Here is a 20220-nt window from a genome sequence, read left to right on the forward strand (position 1 = left end):
AAAGTTCTTCCGATATGTGTAACAAGTAGTTAGGGTTTTTCCTGAAATGGTGAACTAGTGAATGTGTCTGATGTTTTGTGTTTTTTTGTACTTCCTTATGTTCTGGATTCTTTATGTTAACAATTCGTAATGTTTTGTACTTCTTTATGTTGTGTATAAACATTATTCTGATAATTTTAACTCGAACTGTTTAGGCCAAGTATTTCTCATATAAGTACTTACACCAAATACTACTAGGTTATACAAATGAATGTCGACCCCTTTGAACTTAGGGTTTCCCAATTTACATGTGATTTCACCAATAATACCAAGTGATACCAATTTATGATTTTCAATAATACCTTTGGTTTCACCAATTAATACTTAGTTATACCAATTTATGGTTTTCAATAATCCAAATAATACTTAGTTATCCAAAACCAATAATAAAAATAGAAGTAAGTACACACTCTAAAGTTTGAGAGTTTAATCCAAATACAAATACAAATACCAAATATCAAAGGAGACTTTGTGTTTGGGCCTAGCTTTGATTGCTCTTATTTCCGTTTATCTGCACCCACTTTCTGTATTCACAGCATCAGCACCGTCTGGTTCTACCAACACATACCAAGTAATACAACATAGTGTTACCACGAAATATTAAGTATTACCAAAACAACGGATATTAATCTTCAAACTTCAATACCTCTTTACTTCTAAGCAGGTACGGAGATCGGGCTACAAGCAGCTCCGCCTCCTTCTGCTCTATCTCCTTCTGCCCGCCTCCTTCTGCTCCGCCTCCTTCTGCTCCGCCTCTTTTAGCTCCGCCTCATTCATCTCCGGCTCTTTTTGCTCCGGCTCCTTCTGTTCCGCCTCCGTCTGCTCTGGCTCCATCTGCTCTGGCTCCTTCTACTCCGCCTTCTTCTACTCTGGCTCTTTCTGCTCCGGCTCCTTCTGCTCCGGCTCCTTCTGCTCTGGCTCCTTCTGCTCTGGCTCCTTCTGCTCTGGCTTCTTCTGCTCTGGCACCTTCTGCTTCTTCTTCGGCTTCTGCTTCTTAGCTTTCTCAGTTGTCACCACACTTTCAAATTTCTCTCCACCTAGTGCATGTTCATGTTCTACATCATTTCGTAAAACTTCTCCTTCCTCATCTTCTGGTCCTTCCCTTTCTCTTCTTGCCTCTTTTACATATTGTTCTACAGAGCAGAGTCTTGTATCAATGTCATCCATTCGGGCACTGATTCGGAGAAACTGAACGTCCATACTCTTCTGAAAGCTCTGAAGCTGTTCCACCAATCTAAGAGGCGCCACATTCTCTGTCCCCACATTTTTCTTAGCCACTGTAGGATGGTTTACCCACTCCTTATTATCTTGGGCATCAACATCGATATCGGCTTCTTTTCCTCAACTAAACGTCTCGTCCAATTTTCAGAAATGATATCACCAACATCTTCCTCTTCATTCCTCTCTATGACTCCAGCAAGCATAATTACCTATTCCTAGGATGGTTGCAATATAATCTCGATGACTCTAGTGTTACCTAGTGTTTCATAGAGTTCCGACAAAGGGAAACCTTTTAGGGTGAATGGTTGGAACTTCTGCCTGCACATCCGGGAACTTCAGATAAGAGATGGCCTCAAAAGCTAGCAACAACACATAAACCCAACAAATTACACTTAAGCTTATAGTATTACACACTTACAAATTCTTTATAATGTGACACACCTCCAAAAGAGTAACAAATCTTGGAAATGTCCAAACATCTGTTTCGACGGACCCTTTGAAATGCCTCATTGTGTGCTCAATCTCCTTCATATTTACATCGAATGAATACCTACCCCAAGGAAACCTTTTACAAGCCTCAAAATCATCCACAATCCTTAGGAATAAGGGCTCAACAGATGGTGCTTCCTTACCGATTTTATTTTTCCCACTAATTATAGAGGATAAGAAGTAGGCGACACACATCTTCAACCGATCAGGATGATCTACCCCTCGCATCGACTCTACCTTTTTCTCAACAGCAGCAAGGGAGGAGATGGTTTCCTGGAAATATCTATTCTTAAACGAAGAACTTCATATGCTCTCATAGTCCTCTGGGTATGGTAGACAATTTAATCCACACAAAAGGGCATGCTCTCTAAGGGAATATTGAATTGGTACGCTATTCACTACAAACCAAGCTTCATTTTTCTTATTTGTGTTTGCTGTCCGAAGAAGAAGCAACCACATTCCCATCATCTTGTGTGTTTTGTCCTCATGCATGGCCCTATGGCTTGAAATGTGGGTGTTTTGTAAACCATATTAGCTCATAGGGGTCAAGGTCTAGGGACTCCAATTTCGCAACAGCTTTGTGGATATAACATCTTGTTTCCAGCTTTATTGCATTATGATACTGACTTGACTCGAAGAACATTCTCATGGGTGGTTCTCCTCCTCTTCAGCCTCAGTTTCCGTAGTTTCAGTAGTGTTCTGTCACAACACTATCTGATTATTACCCGTCTCCGAATCGGCAACTCCTTCTACCATTTTCTCCTGCGGCGAATCGGAATCTGAGTACAGTTCTCGTCTAGCATAACTAAACTCTCTTTAGATACCATCCATGACTCATATTTTGTAATTACCAACCAAATAGAAAACATATAAATCGATTTTCGATTCTACACATAATCGTGTTCAATTCTACAAAGTTATCTAAATAGAAAGTAGAAATCAGAAGACGAAGTCGAACGAACCTGATTTAGCATTGATTCAAGACAGGCAGCAGCAAATCACTCGTAGTTGTCCCAGAGAATACTAAACGAAGACGACGAGGACGACGAGATGTCGATTTAAAATTTTGAAATTTTTTTTTAATTTTGACAAGTATAATTACTATTTAGGGTTTGACTTACCACAATTTGAACGAAGATCTGATTTATTTGGATTCAACCCGATATGACAGACTGGGTGTGGATTTTGGTGGTTGGATTCGCAAATATGAAACTTTACTAAGGATCCCCAAGTATTTGACCGCTTTTTTTTTTCTTTAAAATAAATCAAAAGTATAATAAATATTATGACGAGGAAATATGAGAATTTTTATAACGCAGAAGGAATACGCGAGATTATTCCTCCAAAGTTGTTCAATATGTAGACAAACATCTTTCTAATAAATAAATTCCTCAGCAGCCTATAATTTTCTTAAACTTATGAAACATCACAATATATAACTCCAAAGATGAAGAAAGAACAAGGTCAGATGACTTTTACAAAATAAAATAACAAACAAACAACTAAGTTAAAACACCGCTCCTAGCGCGAAGAATCCACTAATATTCTACTGAATTCAGATTCTAATCCATCTGATATTTAAAGTATCAGTTACAATTAAAAACCCTTACTACAATCACACACAAATATCATTTTTTCTGATGAATGAAATAAACATTAATAGAAGCATACTATTTTTTTCCGCTCCATTAGACCAAAAAATTACTAATTTGATGTACCCATTTCCATTCCAGTCCTAGTTTTTGGCTGATCTTTTTTTTCCCGGTCATTTTTCTTTTATTTTGCCTCCATTTTTTTTCAACTCTAGTTTTTCTCCATCGTCTTCTTCCTTTGGCAACATCGGCGTATTTGACCACTTTTTTTCCTTTAAAATAAATCAATTATAATAAATATTTTGTCGAGTAGATATGAGAATTTTTATAACGCGGAAGGAGTACGCGAATTTATTCCTCCAAAGTTGTTCAATATGTAGACAAACATCTTTCTAATAAATAAATTCCTCAGCAGCCTATAATTTTCTTAAACTTATGAAACATCACGATATATAACTCCAAAAATGACGAAAAAACAAGGTCAAATGACTTTTACAAAATAAAATAACAAAGAAACAACTAAGTTAAAATAAAATATTGGGTCCATTGGAAAAAGCATTTAAGAATGAAGCAAGAGAACAATGTGATGGTGAGGTAGGTAGAATGTTCTTCACAGGTGGTTTGTCTTTCAACCTTGCAAGGAATCCTCATTACCGAAATTCATATGTGCGTGCATCACAAATTCCAGGATATGTTCCACCTGGATATAATGCGTTGAGAACTACACTACTTCAAAAGGAAAGAAATAACATTGAGATGCACTTGCAGCCTTTGAAGAACACATGGAAACAAAAAGGAGTAAGTATATGCAGTGATGGTTGGTCAGATCCACAACGAAAACCGATATTTAACTTGATTGCTGCAAATGAGAGTGGTCCAATGATGTTAAGAGTGATCAATTCTCAAGGTGAAACAAAAACTGGTGAGAAGACCGCAGAGTTGATCATAGAGTGCATAAAGGAGGTTGGATATGAGAATGTGGTTCAGATAGTCACTGAAAATGCTCCGAATTGTATAAATGCTGGTGCACTTATTTCAGCCAAATATCCTACTATATTTTGGACATCATGTGTGGTTTATACCTTGAACCTTGCTTTGAAGAACATATGTGTACCAGTACGGAACATAAAAAGTAATGAAGAAGTGTATGAAGCTTTTTATTGGATAAAGTCTATTAGTGAGGATGTGAGTTGGATCAAGAATTTTATTATGAACCATGGAATGAGGCTTGTGATGTTCACAGAGCATTGTGATCTTAAGCTCCTTACAATTGCTTCTACAAGGTTTGTATTCTCTTTGTTAAGTTATTATTCGTTTTTTTTTGGGTAAAAGTACGTGAAATCTTTTACGGCCACATTTATTTCTATATTATACATACTATTCAAATCGTTAAAGTACCAGACTTCTTAAAAAACTATTATGATGATACTATAGTGACTTGATGAGTGCTGCCAAATTATTATAGCTAGACAAGTTAACACTCATATTTTCGACACTTGGACTTAATTACACGTACGTGGTCTTTTTTGATCCAGAAGACTTGAAACAATGGAAATGATGCACACATGTTTTTTATATATATTTTTAACTTTTAGTTTTACTTTGGCTGAAATACGATCATTAAATTTTAGTGAAAATTCCTCAGACTAACCTTTAAGGTTAATGTATTGACAAACTTAGCCTAACATATTCATCAGTTTACTAGACTAACCTTAGAAAGTTGGTGTTATATCATTTTGTCCAAATAATCAATATTATTACCAGATTGCCATTCTATTTTAAAAAAAACTTCAAATTATATACATAATAACATTTTCATATTAAATCATATATATATATATATACACGTATATACACATACATTTCCCTAATTCTAAAAATAGAAATTACAACACAAAAAAACTCTAAACCCTAATTCCGGCGGCGACGATAGAGGCGATTCGGCGACTAGAGAGGCGATTCAGGGTTTTGGGAGACGAAGAAGGCGATTTCGGCGGCGACGAAAGTTTTTTCGGCCACTCATCTGGTAAGTGTTTCACATCTGGGTTCATTCTCGTCTCGAACAAGTTTTTGTCTTGGGTTTTCGGGGTTATGTCGAAAACTGTTTTCGCCTTTAGTCGCGACGGTTGTGTTTGGGTTTCAACGGTGGTTTCGCACTAACGGCGGAAACGGCGGAAGAGAAATCCATCTGTTCACATGATTTTACTCAGAAATCGTAACCCTTTTCTTATTTTTTTTTCAGGGAAGTATTATTATCGGCGGTTTCCGTCTTTCGAGAACGATTTCCAGAGACCCTACACGATTTCCGGCGAGTAATTTATGTTCGTAGTGGTTCGGTTCTAATTTGTTTTTGGTAGAATTTTCAGTAGTTGTTGCATTTGGTCGATTTGTATATGCTAAACGGTAGATTTGTTCGTGTTTAACGGAGTTGTTTTCTATGTGAGGTAGATTTGTTTTCGTTTCATTGTCTTGTTTGAATAATCAAAGTATTGTTGGTAGAGTTATTGTTGAGATTGTATTGGTAGATTTATGTATTGTTGGTTGATTTATACCATGTGTGGTAGACTTGTGGTCGTATTTGGTAGAGTTATATGTTATAGTTGCTCCCGGGTTTGGTAGATTTTATATTATAGTTGCTTTCGAGTTTGGTAGACATGTTCATGGTAGATTTGTTTTCATATGTGGTGAGTAATTTGTGTTTGTAATGGTTGGGTTAAAAATTGTGTTTGGTAGACTTATGTATTCTGTATTTGCGTTCTCTCTTTGTGTGTGGTAGATTTATGTATTTATTTGGTAGATTTGTGTTCAATATTTTCTTTCATTTGTGGTAGATTTGTGTTCGTTTTGGTAGATTTGTAAATGTTTTGTGCTAGGTATTCTATAGTTGCTGTCAGTTTGGTAGACATGTGTTTGTTCATGGTAGATTTGTTTTGATGTGTGGTAGATTTGTAAGATTTTAATGTTTTTATTTGTTTGCAGACATGGCTTCAGCTAGCGGCTCAAAGGATTATCCCCAAAGATTGTACCCGGAAGGCAAATCTCCTTTGCTGAAGAAGAGTTGTCATCATAACTGCAAGCTTCATGAGTTCATCATGATGATCAGGGATCACCTTGGGGAAGAAATTTGCAACGACATCATGAATAATTCTCAAGTTGGCGTGCTACTGAAGCTTGCATTGACTTCGTTCATATGGAGTGCTAAGACGGTTCAGTATTTCGTGAGCAACCAACTGAAGGTGGATAGGAATCATGAGTTCTGGACTCTTATTGGAGGTCGCCCGGTTAGATTTACACTCTTCGAGTATGCTGAAATCACAGGGCTAAACTGTGACCCAATTGATCCCAATGACAAGTTGGAAATAGATCACACCGAATTTTGGGCTGAGATTGGAGTGAGAGGTGGGGAAGGCCCTAATTGGAATGAGTTAGAAGCTCGGATGAAAACTTGCCAAGCATGGACTTATCAGAAGAAGAAGATGTTGGTGTTGCTTTTCATTTTGCATGTTGGCGTATTGGGACTTCACCGCAACAGTCGAATCTCGTTGGGTTTAGCCAAAACAGTTATGGATGAAGCAGCTTTTGAGAGACAGCCGTGGGGTCGTTATGGATTCCATGAACTAATTTATTCCATCAAGATTGCTAATTTGGGGGGAGCACGATACACTCTCCACGGATGTGTACAGGCAATGCTTGTTTGGGGTTATGAGTGCATCCCTATATTGGCTGAGAGAGCAGGGAAAATACGCCCCGATGTAGATGACTCGGTTGTTCCTCTTCTTAGGAGGACTTCATCACAGTGTCGTTATGCTTTCTAGACTCTTTTGGAGATGGATAAGAGTGAAACCGAGGACCACAAGGTACTTGTACCTTAGCAGCTATTTAGTTGGTAGAGTTTTTTGATAATAGCTTAGTGTTTGGTAGAGTTATTTATTATACAACAATTTGTGGTAGAGTTATTAAATGTGTTAGAGTTTTTACATTTTGGTAGAGTTTTTACATTTTGGTAGAGTTTTTACATTTTGGTAGAGTTTTTACATTTTGGTAGAGTTTTTACATTTTGGTAGAGTTTTTTTCAGTTTGGTAGATTTATTAATATCATGGTAGATTTATTAATATCATTTTCTATGGCATGGCAGGTTCGGGTTAGACATCTAATGGTGGTGAAGCCCTTGGAGGAAATATATCCTGTCTGGGAAGAAGAACCCCGACGTGTAGACGTCGATATAAAGGTGCATAACATGATATGTGATATTCTGGATGGAAGCTTGGATGAGGGGTTCTGGGAATCTCCCAAAAACATAGGTGGCGATGCAACAGGTCAGACGCCGAAACAGTCGAAGAGGAAGTTGGAAACTTCACGCATGGAGAAGAAAAATAAAGAGAAGGTGAAAGAGGCTGAAGCAACGGCTTCAACTCCGAGAAGCAAAAGGAGAAGGGAAAAAGAGGCAAGGAAAGAAGAGACGAAGCACGAAAAAAAGGAGAAAAAAAAACGTAAGAAGGAGGATGAGGAAGAAGATGATGATTTTAACTCGCCGGTGAAGCTACTGAAGGATGCAATTGAAGAAACGAGAAAGGAGAAAAGGGAGAGAAAAGAAAGAAAGGAGAAGGAGAGAGAGAAGGAAAGAAAGGAGAAGGAGAGAGAGAAGCAAAGAGAGAACAAGAGCAAGGAAAAAGAGCCGGCTGTGGAGAAGGAGGATAGGACGAATGAGATCCTCATGGCAATTAATGGTTTATCAACGACGGTTGCATTGCTAAACAGCAATGTCAGCAGTGCTGTAATTCGTATAGACCACCTGGATAAGAGGATTGCCGTTATTGAGGATAAACATGAAGAGAAAGATGAGGCTATGGAGAATTCTGGGAACCAGGTTGACAACGACCATGTTGACAATGATAAGAATGCCGGAGATGCAGAATCCAAAACCTCACCTAAAACCCCTAAAGCAAAAGCATCTCCTCCAGCAGCAGCGCCAGTAGCAGGAACGTCAACGGGAGGTAGAGCAGGAACGGGAACGGAACGGGAGCTCTGGAAAAGGATCCGGTACGCAAGTCTCTCTTCTAATATCAGTAACTTAGCAAAAGTTACTGGAGGCAACATTCAACTATGTTAAAACAGATCGTTTTCCTTTATGGTAGATTTGTACGAAATACTTTTTTACTTTGGTAGACTTGTATTGATGGTTTTTTTTTTAACTTTTTCTGCACAGTAGACTTTTAATGTTTTTTTGGAATACAAGATTAACTTATGTGGTAGATTTTTACATAGTTTGGCAGTGATATTTATATTAGGTAGATTTATAATTAATTCGGTAGATTTTTAGGTAGATTTAGTTATGTTAATATTTGGTTTGACTGATGTGAAATTACTATACATGCGAAGCAGTCGTGGATGATGGAGATGCAGGAAAAATCAACATGCAAGAGTTATCCCAAGTTTAACAGCTCGACGACGAAACCTAGAGGTTGAAGATGGACTCTGGTTTTGTTCCGTACTTTAGACAATACGTACAGGGCAAAAATGTAAAATTGCACTGCCCGATAACTAAGTCTACCACATTGACATTGAATCTAACATTTGACAAACTAATCTACCATATAAGTCCCTAAGTCTACCATATAAGTCCCTAAGTCTACCATATAAGTGACTAAGTCTACCATTAATAAAACATATGTACTTGTAATATTTATAGATCTACCAACTAAAGTACAGTATATTTAAGCAGGTGAAAACCCAGCAGAAAACATAAACTTAAGAGCAAGTTGAGATATAAATCTGCTGGTCTTGCGACATAGGCGAGTTTAAACGGTAATAGCGACGTCTGCGCTTCGGCAATTCCACCAACGGCGAAGGAGTACTCACAGATTATTTGGTATGAACATTCATAACCGCGGTAAACATTTAGTGTTCATAGCATTACACGACTTTTGTTATAGATTATTGGAGTTTTCTATCATTGCTGGGGTTAATGTTCAATGAAAACGTCGTCCTGCTTTAGTAAACGTGATAAAATGCATCTATTTCGTCGTTGAAAGGTTGTTTCTCGGCTATCGGCGGTTGTAGGCCTAAACCCAGAAACCCTAGTTTTTGTGTGAATGGTAGACTTTTTTTGATATGTAGTAGAGTTTTGGTATTTTCATTTATAGTAGACTTTTCTGGTTTTTCTGGTAGACTTTCGATAATGATGGTAGACTTTTAATATTTATAGTAGACTTTTGTTTATTTTGATTTGTGTTGTTTAATACTTTTCTTATCGACGCAGACAATGCCGAGCTATAGCGACAGTTCTTCTGAAGAGCCGGAAATGGACATGTTACAGTGGTGGGGTTTTGGAGATTTTGGGATTCCAGAGAAGTGTTTTTGTGGTCGGGATATGATCCTTAAATCAATGACTGGTGATACGCCAGCAACACCTGGCCGTAGGTACTACACTTGTCCATTCTGGTTGAAGGAGGTAAGTAGCTTGAATATTTGTCTTAAGTTTTCTTAAAATATCCATTTGTTAATCTTTAGTTAACTGTTGTGATACTTAATGTATGAGATTGGCCTGATGTATGTAGGGGAGTCGAGAACATATCTGGAAATGGTGGGATGAGGCTGTTACAGAGGAATTGGAACGGTTGAAGATTGACCTTGGGAACCATAAGGAGAAATTGCAAGTGCTTGGCAGGGATCAAGCTTTTGATCCTCGTTTCATGCGTTTGGAGAATCTTTTCCAGTCATTGGAGAGGTCTATGGAATGCAATGACTTGGTCGGAGACATTCGTGAAATGAAAGATGAGATACTCCGGCTTCAAGGAGACTTTGTTTGGATGACATAGCAAAACGCCAGAGGTGACCACTACTTGATGCTGGCGTTGCTGTTCGTGTTTGCAGCCATTGCGTATATGTTAAGTACAAGTCAGTTTCCTTATGTTTAGTACTAAGGAATCTTGGAGTACAACGTAATGTTCCATTAGGTCGAATGGTAGACTTCTATTATATTGTTGGTAGATTTGTTATAATTAATAGCTTTCGAGTATAAAAGACTTGTCATGTTCCCTTATTTCAATTACAATCGAACGAATGGTAGACACATAAATCTACTTAACACAACATAAATAGTAATAACTTTCATATAAGTCTACTTCACAATGAAAACAAATCTACTTAAGTAAACATAAGTCTTTCATCAAACATGAAAGTACAACTATTGATGCAATCAACGAGGCCATTCCATACAAAATGACGGTACTATCCACCAGAAAGTGGCACACTCCAATTTCCAGAAGCAGGATTCGCAAAGTTGATCCCCATACGTATCGAGCAGGTATTCATCTCCCATCCAACGCATGTCTGGTACTTTGAGACAACCACAAATCCTTGTACTTAAAGATTTTTTATAAGCCTGGAAAACCATTTCCACCAGTTCCTCGGGCTTCTGGAAATTGAACGGAGGCATGAAGATCTTTTCCATAGTCAATCTCATTTTCGTTGCATCTTCCCGGGAGAGAGCTTTAACAGAGTTGAATACCTCTGATGTGCCATCGATGGTTAGATGTAACATAGTGTGGCAGTACTTACCCATGAGAAATCCATTGTTTGATGCCATTTTAATGAAATCCAACCCTGCTTGGAGGCTATTTTCGAAAAAAATCAGCGATAAACCTCTTCGCAATTGTGCGGATGGATTTCCTGCCTCCAAGCACCGTGTGAAGAATGCACCCACCCTTCCATGTTGATCCCACTTCCACGGCGCGATAAAGTTGATTAAATCAACTTTCCTAAGAAAACCCGCTTAGTTAGAGATGTTGTTAAGTGTTTTTGACGAAACTTTTGCAAGACAAAGATCCGCATACGAGTTTGAAGATATTTTTAACAATATCTCGTACAAAATATCAGAAGGGAGCGAGTTGAGATTCGCCATAGGAAAATCGGGATGGGAAATGAATCTTCTCGGTTGTGGTATTTATAGAGAACTTACAGTTTTTTAAATCGATGCAACGGTTCTTTGGTAATGGTTTCACATAACCGTTACCAAAAGTCTACCACAGGGACGAAAATAGAAAGACGTACAACACTGCAACCATAAGTCTACCAAACGGTAGGTTTTTTCGTAGATACGATAACTCTTTTAGGACAAAAAAGTAATTTCAATCCATAAAGTCAAATGTCTGCCAAACATTAATAACTAAGTCTACCTCAAGCATGAAAAATAACTCTACCATATAAACAAGTCTACCATAAGCATGTCATATGTCTACCAGATCAAGGTTATCTTTGTAAATACCAAACTTAATTAATCTACCACATTATTATTTTAAGAAGTCTACCATACGTACGATAACTCTACCAGATTACATAAACTCTACCAAACAAACAAACAAATCTACCAACATTTTGTAAGTCTACTTCATGTAATTATTAATCTACCACAAACCGGAAGGAAATTTATTTTAAATTTAAATCTACCACAAAACAAACATATCTACCACAAAACAAATAAATCTACCAACATTTTTTAAGTCTACCTCATGTAACATATAATCTACCACTCACCGGAATGAATTTTAACTGAATTAAATCTACCACAAGCCAAACATATCTACCACAAAAGCGAAAACTCTTCCAACTATATATAACTCTACCATAAAACAGATATATCTACCGCACGTATTGGCAACTTTTTCACATAAATCTACCGCTAAAGGACATAAGTCTACCAACTCAGAAAATAAATCTACTTCATTGTCAATAAATCTACCGAAAAAGTCAACAATGCGAGAAAGTCAACGCTTTTTTTAACAAGTCTACCAAAATTTTTGACAAGTCTGCCATTCATAACAACAAATCTACCGAAATATAATAAATCTACCTCTCATCGTCAAAAGTCTACCAAGATAAGTCTACCAACATTTGTAAAATCTACCAATTCTCGAATAAATCTACCATCGTCCTAAGAACTCTACCGACAAAATTTTTGCGTTGACCAAAATTTGATAAGTCTACCGTCAAAGCCTGGTAGACTTATCAAATTTTCAGCGTTATTTTCTGCATACGTGGCATTAAAAAAGTAATGTCATTTTTGTAATTAGATTTTTTTTCAACAAAGGCGAAAATGATGTTTTGGGTATGCTAGGTTAGTTTTGTAAAAAAAATAAAAGTGTGCCAAACAAGTAATATAGATACTTTTTAAGGTTAGTGTAGTAATCTTCCCTAAATTTTATGGTAACAGGTTTGCCTCCACAGTTGTGATGTTGAAAAGATTCAAAAAAAAATAAAAACAGGGTTGCAACAAATGGTGATCAGTCCTAAATGGAATGACTATAAAGAAGATGGGGTAGAGAGGGCATCTGCAGTGAAAAAAAGATTAGACGAGATGTTTTGGGACGATCTTGAATATTTATCTTTCATTTTGCCCATCTATAGTGTGATTAGAGCTGCTGATACTGATAAGCCTTCTCTTCATCTAGCCTATGAATGGTGGGAAAGTATGATTCGTGAAGATGGCTATTTTCAAAAAAGAAAGAACACAACTTGATGATGATTCAGTATTTTGGAATGCTGTGCATTCTATTTTGACATCTCGTTGGAGCAAGAGTAACACTCCTCTTCATTGTATGGCACATTCTCTAAACCCCAAGTAAGTTTCTAAATCTATTTTAATTTACATGATTTATCAGTTTACAAAATGGCTGGTGCTCGTTATATTGGTTTTAGATAGTAATATTTTTTCATTATTTTGGATGCAGATATTATAGTTCAGAGTGGATTGGGGAAGAGCACTAAAAAAGCTCCACATCAAGATTTGGAAATTACTAGAGAAAGAAAGAATTGCATCATGAAGTATTTTCCAAATCAAGATGAAAGAAGAGAGGTTAATGTTGAATATTCTAATTTTTCTTCGTGCTTGGAGGATTTTGGCAGTGTTGATGCGATTTATGATAGGTCTATCCTATAACCTTTGAGATGGTGGGTAGTTCATGGATCTTCAGCACCGAAGCTTCAAGCATTAGCTTTTAAGCTGCTTGGACAACCGTCTTCGTCTTCATGTTGTGAAAAGAATTAGAATACTTACAAGTTTATACATTCTGCAACAAGAAACAAGATTATGCCACAAAGAGCTGAAGATTTGGTATTTGTACACACTAACCTTCGTATTCTATCTAGAAGGAGTTCTGCTTATAAAGAAGGTCCCAATCATATGTGGGATTTTGGAGGTGATCAATTTGATTCATTGGATGAGATTAATCTAGGAAGTTTGAGTTTGAGGATCTTTCTCTTGATGAATCAGAATTGGAAGCGGTCATGTTTGATGTGAGCTGACATCCTGGGCCCAAAGCAGTGCAGTCTTTCCTGGCCAAATCAAGGATTTGGGGCTATATTAATGTGTGATTATAAATTTTAGTTTTATCGTCAATTGAATTATTATATTTCTATTATGTATTGGATCTTTATTGTTTAAGTTTAAAATATTTTTTATTTATTTTATGTTAGATGTTTGATATATATTCATATAAACGCTTCCAACACGTATCCACTTTCTAAATTTTTTGAAAAATTTGTTTCCCCGCTTCTAAATGTTTCCGCTTCCGCGATTCCGCTTCTGATTTCATACAGCTTAGGTTAAAATACCGCTCCTAACGCAAAGAATCCACTAGTATTCTATTGAATTCAGATTCTAATCCATCCGATATTTAAAATATTAGTTACAATCAAAACCCCTTGCTACAATCACACACAAATATTTTTTTTTTCCGATGAATGAAATAAACATTAATAGAAGCATACTATTTTTTCCGCTCCGTTAGACCAAAAAATTACTAAAAATTTGCTGTTTTTAGATATTATATATGATATAAGTGAAGATATATATATATATGTCTATGTATATATGTATTATATATATTATATTATTTAGTTTTGGATGGTGGGGTAAGAAGGAGAAGAACGAAGGAATAGAGAGAAGAGAAGGGAAGCTCTTATGTTTCACTTGTGTTACTTATAAAGTTTACAAGGGGGTAACAACATATTTATAGCAAACATTAATGAATATAATAGAAGGAGTTACCGACTTACCAAGTCGGTTTATGGTGGTGAAAGTGGATAATGATCTCCACTTAATTTTTATAACACTCTCCCTTAATTATCCATTACCGCTAATATATTACGTATTGCCTTGCTAAAAACCTTATCATGGAAAAACTCAATGGGATAAAAACCATGACAAGGGAAAAATAGTACAGTAACGTAATCTCCCCCTGGAATGATAGATATAACGTTTCTTTATAAATCTCGCAAATGACGCATTCCGATACATTGAATATGCTTTCTGAATACTGTAGTAGGAAGCGCCTTTGTAATGAGGTCCGCCGCATTGTCACTTGAACGAACATACTGGATATCGACTTCTTGATTTTTCTCGAGCTCTTGGGTGTAAAAGAAAAATCTTGGAGGAATATGTTTTGTTCTGTCACTCTTGATGTAGCATTCTTTTAGTTGAGCGACACATGCAGCATTATCTTCGAACAATTTTGTCGGCTCTTTGTTGATGATTATTCCGCTTGTTTCTTGTATATGATGAGTCATAGATCTGAGCCAAACGCATTCTCTACATGCTTCATGAAGCGCAATAATTTCTGCATAATTTGAAGAAGTGGCGACTAATGTCTGCTTTTGAGAACGCCAAGAGATTGCGGTTCCTCCAAACGTGAAAACATATCCGGTTTGCGATCGAGCTTTATGAGGATCTGATAAATAACCTGCATCTGCAAAACCAACTAAACCAAGTTTGGAGTTTCTAGGGTAAAACAATCCCAAGTCAATTGTTCCTTGAAGATAACAGAATATATGTTTTATTCCATTCCAATGTCTGCGCGTAGGGGAAGAACTATATCTTGCCAGTAAATTTGTAGCAAATGGTATATCCGGTCGGGTACAATTCGCAAGATACATAAGTCCACCAATAGCGCTCATATAAGGTACTTCAGGACCTAATATTTCTTCATTATCTTCACAAGGTCGAAACGGATCTTTTTCCGTATCGAGAGATCGATTAACCATTGGAGTACTCAAAGGAGTCGCTTTATCCATACAAAAGCGTTTTAATATCCTTTTAGTATAATTTGATTGATGTACGAATACTCCATCTCGGAAATGTTCTATTTGTAATATAAGACAAAACTTTGTCTTTCTAAGATCTTTCATTTCGAACTCTTCTTTCATGTGAGTTCTTGCATCATCAATCTCTTTTTGAGTTCCGATAATGTTCAGGTCATCCACATAAACAGCAATGATCACGAATCCTGACGAAGATTTCTTAATAAAGACGCAATGGCAGATTGCATTATTCATATACCCTTTCTTTAGTAAATATTCGCTTAAGCGATTATACCACATGCGTCCGGATTGTTTTAATCCGTAAAGTGATCGCTGTAACTTGACCGAACATATTTCTTTTGATTTGGAACTTAATGCTTCAGGCATTTTTAATCCTTCTGGGATTTTCATATAGATATCATTATCAAGTGATCCATATAAATATGCTGTCACAACATCCATAAGGTACATTTCAAGATTTTTGGATGCCGCAAGACTCATTAAGAATCTAAAGGTAATTGCATCCATAACCGGAGAATAAGTTTTTTCATAATCAATTCCTGGTCTTTGAGAAAATCCTTGGGCAACAAGTCGGGCTTTATATCTTGTCACCTCATTTTTCTCATTTCTTTTTCTCACAAAAACCCATTTGTACCCAACCGGTTGTACATCTTTAGGTGTTGTGACAATAGGTCCAAAAACTTTCCTTTTATTAAGGGAGATCAATTCAGTTTTTATGGGCATTTTCCATTTCTCCCAATCAGATCTTTTCTGGCATTCCAATATGGACCTTGGATCTGGATCATCAATTTCATATTCAATTTCTTTGCATACAGAGAATGAGAATGTTCCATCATTATCTTCTATTTCATCTCTAGCCCATAATATCCCATCTTGGGCGTAATTGATGGAAATCTCATGATTTTCTTCGTCATTTTCGTCTTCAGGACATTTCTCTGTATGTGGTTCTTCTGGACCATTTTCATTTTGTTTTCCCAATTTCTTTTCTTTCGGGGATTTTTATCCTTTGAGCCAATCGGCATCCCCCTCTTCAACTGAACTTTGGGTTCATTCGCTATTTTCCATCATTTTGTTCTTCCGGAACGTTAATTCTCGATGGAACATTTGCAGCGGGTATATATGACTTTGTCACCCTTTTCGTATCTGTGAACGCATCTGGTATTTCATTTGCCATATTTTTGTAAATGAACAATTTTCTGAACTTCGAGTTCACGTTGTTTCGTAGGAGGATCAAGGTGCAACAAAGATGGTGTGCACCATGTAACATCTTTTGGAACTTCTTTAATTCCTCCCCCTAACGCTGGAAATTCATCTTCATTAAAATGGCAATCGGCAAAACGTGCCGTAAACATATCACCAGTTTGCGGTTCAAGATACCTAATTATACTCGGTGACGTATAACCAATATTCCCAATCTTCTTTGCGGCCCCATTTTTAATCTTTGTGGCGGGGCTATCGAAACATAAACCGCACACCCGAACACACGCAGGTGGGATACATTTGGCTCCTGGCCAGATGCTAATTGTATTGGGGAATATTTATTATAAGAACTCGGTCTTATCTGAAGCAATGCCGCTGCATGCAAGATAGCATGACCCCATACTGAAATTGGGAGCTTTGTTCTCAATATTAACGGTCTAGCAATGAGTTGTAACCGTTTAATCAATGACTCAGCCATGCCATTTTGTGTGTGAACATGTGCAACAGGATGTTCAACATCAATTCCCAATGACATACAATAATCATTAAAAGCTTGGGAAGTGAATTCACCAGCGTTATCAAGTCTTACTTTCTTTATCGTATAATCAGGGAACTGTGCTCTCAACCTGATTATTTGGGCAATGAATTTTGCGAAAGCCGTATTACGTGTTGTCAATAAACACACATGTAACCATCTACTGGATGCGTCAATTAATACCATATAAAATATCAAAATGGCCCGCATTGTGGGTGAATATGCCCACATATATCACCATGTATTCTCTCTAGGAATACTGGAGATTCATTCCCGATTTTAGCTGGTGATGGCCGAGTTATAAGTTTTTCTTGAGAACAAGCATTACACATAAATTCTCTCGATTGAAAAATCTTCTGGTTTTTCAATGGATGGCCATTAGAATTTTCCACAATTTTCTGCATCATGACTGAACCAGGATGTCCTAATCGTTCATGCCAGATTTTAAATGTACTAGTAAACTTCGGGTTTACTGTAACATATGATTCAGTCATATTTATGGAATATATTTCGGAGGATAATGCTCGTAATACTTCCAGTACAACTTTTCTCTCCGAAATAACTGATGTAATGCAAAGATATTCAATGCCGTTCTTATTCATAGTTTCTATGTGATATCCATTTCTGCGGATATCTTTGAAACTTAACAAATTTCTGTAAGATCCCGGGGAATATAACGCATCATTTATTTCAAACTTTGTTCCCCTTGGCATTGAAAATCTGACTCTTCCGGAGCCCATAATAATTTTTGCATTACCAGATATTGTATTCACGCTTCCAGCGGAATCTTTCATATTAAGAGAGGAGAAATACTTTTTATCTTTTAATATTGTGTGCGTTGTAGCACTGTCTGCCAGACATATATCTCCATCCTCGATCTTAATCTTTGACATTTTCTGAATTCAAGATATTCATAAAAGATAAATTAATATAGTAAAACAAAAGAGTTTATATTATAATAAAAAACTTTTTATAACAAAAAATACATTTTAAACATTATATTTTACATTTTTATTTTTCACACTATGTATACATCATGTCACATCTTCTTCTTCGAGAAGATTTTACTCGTTTTGTTTTTCGTTGATATCTTCAGGATCAACGATGAAATCAGATATATCGAGATTTGTGTCATCGTTTATACCATCAAAAGAAAAACTGGATTCACCATGGATGAAGTTGGTTTCACTTTCTTTTCCTTTCGCCTTTTGCGATTCTCGGTACAGATCGGCTAAATGTTTTGGCGTACGACATGTACGAACCCAATGTCCTTTCATGCCGCATCTGTAGCAAGCATTCTCATGTTGCTTGCGACCAACTTCATTACCTTTGAGCTTTTTGTTATTTCTTCCATCGTTTAAATCAGCAGGACGGAATCTTCTTCCTCGTCCACGACCTCGACCACGTCCAAAACCTCGTCCACGACCACGATCATTTCCGCGACCGCGTCCACGTCCACTTTGCCAATTTTCATGGCTTGACGATGTAACATTCACTTCTGGGAATGAAGCTGATCCAGTTGGACGAGTTTGATGGTTTAAAATCACGAGTTCATTATTTTGTTCTGCCACCAAGAGAACTTGCATTAACTCTGAATACTCCTTGTATCCGTTTGCCCGGTATTGTTACTGCATGACTACGTTTCCAGGATGAAATGTTGAGAGAGTTTTCTCAATCATATCATGATCACTTATATTTTCTCCACATAACATTATCCTGGAAGTGATTCCAAATAGAGCGGAGTTATACTCACTAATGCCCTTATAGTCCTGGAACCGGAGGTTCAACCACTCATATCTAGCCTTTGGTAAGATCACATATTTCTGGTGATCAAACCTATCTTGGAGTGATTGCCAAAGATCTGCAGGATCTTCTTTCGTGATATATTCATCTTTTAAACCATCATGGATATGGTGGAATAAAAAGATCATGGCTTTCACCTTTTTCTCTTCAGGAGTTGTTTTTGTTTTATCGATGGTACCAAGGAGCTCATTTCCTTTTAAATGCATCCTTGCAGCTACTGCCCATCTCATATAATTTCTTCCAGAAATATCAAGGGCAGTAATCTCGAGTTTTGTCAAATTCGACATGATAACTGTTATCAATATAACAATTTATAAATTTGGTCATAATCCAGTTTTAGAAATTCTGATTTTAATAAAACATGATAAAATTTTAGAATTCATAAACATAATAAAACTCAATGTAAAAGACTGAATTTAAAGCAATAATAAACAGAAAATAAATAACAATAATTAACAGAAATTACAGTACGATAATTAAAATAAACATTCGTCTTCTAGACGAAATTAATTATGCAGTTCTTCAAGAACGCTTTTATATATCTTCTGGATATATATTTTTCATATAGTTCTTCTGGAACTATTTTTTTTCATATGTCTTTTGGACATATTTTTCTTTCAAGTATGTCTTCTGGACATAGTATGTTTTTCTTAGTTCTTCAGGAACTTTTCTTAAATATCTTCTGGATATTTATTATATGGAGGTAATGATCTGAGGAGTCAACTACCATATGATCATAAACCAACCATATATTTGATCTGAGGAGACATAGTTTACCATATGATCATAATCGTAAAGGCATAGCCTACATAACGATCGGTTCGGAGAAGGCAGCGTCTATCATCCCGACCATAAAATATAAACGTAAATGGATTGAACATAAATTAAACCTCACCTTTTCGGTATAGGAACGGTATAAGAACAGTTCGTGCTAATAACGTTTTAGATATTATATATGATATAAGTGAAGATATATATATGTCTATGTATATATGTATTATATATTATATTATTTAGTTTTGGATGGTGGGGTAAGAAGGAGAAGAACGAAGGAATAGAGAGAAGAGAAGGGAAGCTCTTATGTTTCACTTGTGTTACTTATAAAGTTTACAAGGGGGTAACAACATACTTATAGCAAACATTATTAATGAATATAATAGAAGGAATTACGGACTTACCAAGTTGGTTTATGGCGGTGAAAGTGGATAATTATCTCCACTTGATTTTTATAACAGCTGTATACA

At 36.5% G+C, this 20220-nt stretch overlaps 1 protein-coding gene across 1 annotated transcript; it reads left to right on the plus strand.

The window, feature by feature from the left end:
• The first annotated feature begins 9604 nt into the window (after nucleotides 1–9604).
• LOC112089286 (uncharacterized protein At4g04775-like) lies at nucleotides 9605–10160 on the plus strand. Its single transcript, XM_024160356.1, has 2 exons — nucleotides 9605–9793; nucleotides 9900–10160. The coding sequence occupies exons 1-2, from the start codon at nucleotides 9605–9607 to the stop codon at nucleotides 10158–10160; spliced, it is 450 nt and encodes a 149-aa protein (XP_024016124.1).
• The last annotated feature ends 10060 nt before the right edge of the window (nucleotides 10161–20220 follow it).

This window comes from Eutrema salsugineum, unplaced genomic scaffold (genome assembly GCF_000478725.1).
Source record: "Eutrema salsugineum unplaced genomic scaffold, Eutsalg1_0 scaffold_12, whole genome shotgun sequence".
NCBI classification, from domain to species: Eukaryota; Viridiplantae; Streptophyta; class Magnoliopsida; order Brassicales; family Brassicaceae; genus Eutrema; species Eutrema salsugineum.

Bases quoted from the DNA above. Each gene is read 5' to 3' on its own strand.
- LOC112089286 (XM_024160356.1), top strand. From the start codon at position 9,605: ATGCCGAGCTATAGCGACAGTTCTTCTGAAGAGCCGGAAATGGACATG. The intron at 9,794-9,899 runs GTAAGTAGCTTG...TGATGTATGTAG, and splicing joins GTCCATTCTGGTTGAAGGAG to GGGAGTCGAGAACATATCTG.